General features: G+C 43.2%; 1 protein-coding gene across 1 annotated transcript in view; it reads left to right on the forward strand.

Moving 5' to 3' along the window:
• Positions 1-347: 347 nt before the first annotated feature.
• LOC119412121 (kinesin-like protein KIF21B) overlaps positions 348-3,647 on the forward strand; it is a 34,998-nt gene continuing 31,698 nt past the window's right edge. Inside the window, exons 1-6 of the mRNA XM_037679096.1 lie at positions 348-359; positions 799-1,115; positions 1,307-1,490; positions 1,844-2,047; positions 2,125-2,226; positions 2,534-2,699. Of these exons, the coding sequence (XP_037535024.1) occupies positions 348-359; positions 799-1,115; positions 1,307-1,490; positions 1,844-2,047; positions 2,125-2,226; positions 2,534-2,699 (985 nt within the window). The remainder of the gene's footprint in view (positions 360-798; positions 1,116-1,306; positions 1,491-1,843; positions 2,048-2,124; positions 2,227-2,533; positions 2,700-3,647) is intronic.

The raw sequence follows: 3,647 nt of genomic DNA on the forward strand, positions 1-3,647 counted from the left end.
TTTGCATTCATCTTATTTGGAGGAACTAGAACCACAAACACTGTTGTCTGCCATTGTAAAATAATATTCCCTGACGCTCCTCCGCAATGCGTAAGATGCGTCAAAAGTGGACCAATAACAAGCAAGCATTCAAGATGGACGTTTTCTAGAACAAATTGGAACATTTTTCATCGGTGCTGTCAAAATCATCATAGTCATTGATTAAATTCTGACACTATCCATTCACAAAAACATAAAACATCCTTCGGGGCCCCTGAAATGCCGGGGCCCCGGGCTGCAGCCCCTGTAAGCCCCTGCTAAAATCCGGCCCAGCCTGTAGGGATCATAGTGTTGCATTAATGTTTAGTATGTCCTGCAGGGTCAGAAATGGAAATGGTTTTCAGAGACAAGAGTGCAATGATGCCAGAACAGTGTGATAAGTTGTGTTTACATATAACTGAGCAGCGTTACTGTTTAAATATTTAATATCACTGAACAAGAATGTCTACATGGGCTTTACATGAAGACACATTTGTCTTTTGACCGCTAACAAAGAAAACAATCATATATAGACAGTATTATATAACATTCTTAAAGTAATAACTTCCATCTTTATTTGTTTTCCCTGGAGGAGGGAGAATATTAATAAACAGTGTTTAACACTCTTGCTTTGGGCGACATTCCTCTTCCTTTTGCTCAGGATTTTATCTTAAATCTTTTAAGTATTGTGTGAAAAAACAAGCTCAGCTCAAGAGTCCTAGTTGGATTTAAACAAGAACTAAATCACCCAGAAATTAAAACGCATTAAATCCTCACCAGTACCAGATCCGGGCGCTGGAGTCTCAGAAGCGGCAGCAGGAGCTGGTGCTGCGCAGGAAGACCCAGGAGGTGACCGCCCTGCGACGCCTCACAAAGCCCATGTCGGACCGCGTGGCCGGACGCGTGGCCCGTTGGAACCAGACCCCCCCAGTTACGGACTCCGGAGCTGATTTGTCGGCCAGCACCACAGCAAGCGGCTCTGAAGCCGAGGGTGCGAGGACTGTGAGCGGCTTGGTGCGGCAGTGGAACAATAAGAACAATGTGTACGGATACCTGGGAGAGAGCGAGGGCAGCATGGATGGAACACGGGTGATTGGGTAAGAGGAGCTGATGTCACTGCACAGTTATTACTGGCATGGGATTAGACTCCTGATGTGCTGCTGCATTCAGTGGCCATTTAGTTTGATAATTAGTTAAATACCATTTTATCCTTTTTATTCTTTAAAGTGGTTTTTTCAGTAGGAATGTTTCTATCGTCTCTTGTTTGTTTTTTTGGATTTGTTCCCAGCAGCAGGAGGAAGTTGCAGCGGAAGCCGGCGGGCCTGTGCGGCCCTGCGGCTGCTGGAAGAGCCACTAGTTTCTCTAAGTCGGCCCGTCACAAGTGGCAAACCCTCGAGCGTCGCATCATGGATATCGTCATGCAGAGAATGACCATTTCTAACGTGGAAGCTGACATGGATCGCCTTATCAAGGTGGGGAGGGCCCGACACATTGTTCTTCCTCTTAGTGATGATTTTAGGTCCGTTTTTCTGTCACTTCATCTCAATAGCTCAGATCTGAAAGTAAGTGTGACAATCTATCTTTCATTCGACTAAATGCGAAGGAGTGAAACCTTTTTTCTTGGATCCATTCTGTTCTTTTTAAACAGTCACATCCATCTGTTTTACGAAGAGTTTGATGACAGAGCTGCTAGAACATGTAAATGTAAAACCAAATGAATATGTACAAAGAATTCCCATGATCTCAGGTTTTACATTCATCCATTTTTTTTGGCCAATCTTTATTTTTATTTATTTTTTGTGCATTTACGTTGTTGCTGAGTCAGAAGCGAGAAGAGCTGACTGCTCAGCAGGAGGCGCTTTCACATAAGAGGCAGGTACTGATGGCGGACGGGGAGGGGCCAGAGGCCGAGGACCGTCTCCTTCAAGAAATTAACGAGGACATCGAGGTGCTGAATGCAAATATAGACTACATCAACGACAGTCTGTCGGACTGCCAGGCCACGATAGTGCAGATCGAGGAAACCAAGGTAAGAAGGCCTACATCACCGTTTGTCCTCACTGTCCGCCTGTCAGAGGGACACTTTGACTCTGTGGTTTCTAACAGGACGAGCTGGACTCTGTGGACACCTCAGTGGTGATCAGCTCCTGCTCACTGGCTGAAGCCCGCCACCTGCTGGACCACTTCCTGAAGGCTTCCATTGACAAGGTGAGATAACTGCGGAGAATCTAAAACAATAAACCTTAAACCACAAAGACAAGACAACAAGTGATGGAAGTTTATATGATTTAAGAGTACACGCATCTGTTATAACCTTTGTTTGTAGATGCAGTAAGTAGTGTTGCATTGCCATCTAGTGGTGACGCATTATAATGCAAGATGTTAGAGATACATTTTCTAATTCAAAACAGACAACGCTGCCCTAAAGCTATAATACTACTTTTATTTTTTTAATACAATCACGTGCCAGCATGTTTTAGGTGTGTATATATTTAGTGTGTGTGTGTGTACACAGAGTTTACAGGTGGCCCAGAAGGAGACCCAGATCAGGCTGCTGGAAGGCCAGCTGAGGCAGACCGATGTGATCGGCTCGTCTCAGAATCACATGATCCTCGATGCGTTACGTGAAAAGGCTGAATACAACCCTGAACTCCAGGCTCTCATTCACAACGCCCAACAAGGTTAGGGAAGTCTGTTTTTGTCCGTGTGAAGGGCAGAGGGAAAATGCATACACTTTTATTTCTGTTTAGCGCCTTTTTTAACTCTCGTTCCATCACTTGTTTGGTCTCTTACAGCTTTATTTCTCATTGACTTGATAGATGTAACATACAATTAAACAAAACATTTAAATACAAATATCGATAAAAGTTTGAACACTTATTGAACTACAAATAAAACTTAATGCAGTATTTAGACATTTCATACACCCATAAACAATATGGCCAAATATTTAACATAATATTTCTTAATGTGAAATTGTAATAAATCAGAAGATCACATATTAACCTTTAAAAGATTCAAAGGATTTGGGGAATTTTTTTAAAGAAATGACAGAGCTGAAATGTTGATGCTACATTAAAAGCAGATGCTCGTTTTCTGTGTGTCCTTCCCCGGAACATTTTGAATAAAATACTGTAGATGACGTTTCCTGCGTTCTGGTGTATTTTAACGGTTGTTAAACATCTACACCAGAGTTCATGCTCACTAATCCAGTTATAAAATCCAACCATGTTCAGGTCATTTGGACGTTTTCTATTTTTGCTGAGACGTTTCGTCCTTCATCCAAAGGACATCTTCGATCTGAGGAGCCACCAAGCAAAGGATGGATGCTTGCGAGAAGTGGAGCGTGCTCTATTCACACAAGGAGAGCTGTTGGTCAGGCTACTTATTGCTGCTCTCTAAAATAGTCATTGAATCAATTGTTGACTTAAATGTAGATGTTAAACAACCCGTTAAAATACATCAGAATGCAGGAAATGGCATCATCTTTATTCAGAATTCTCCTCCACATGTGAAACCCCAGGCACCTCCTCAGACTGTTCATGGCGGCTGGCTGTGGCTTCCTGCTCGGGTACAACAGCCTGGTTAGCTCGGCACTCGCCCACATCACTCACTCCTGGTCCAGTAGC

Source organism: Nematolebias whitei, chromosome 7, assembly GCF_014905685.2.
Source record: "Nematolebias whitei isolate Nwh7 chromosome 7, NemWhi1, whole genome shotgun sequence".
NCBI classification, from domain to species: Eukaryota; Metazoa; Chordata; class Actinopteri; order Cyprinodontiformes; family Rivulidae; genus Nematolebias; species Nematolebias whitei.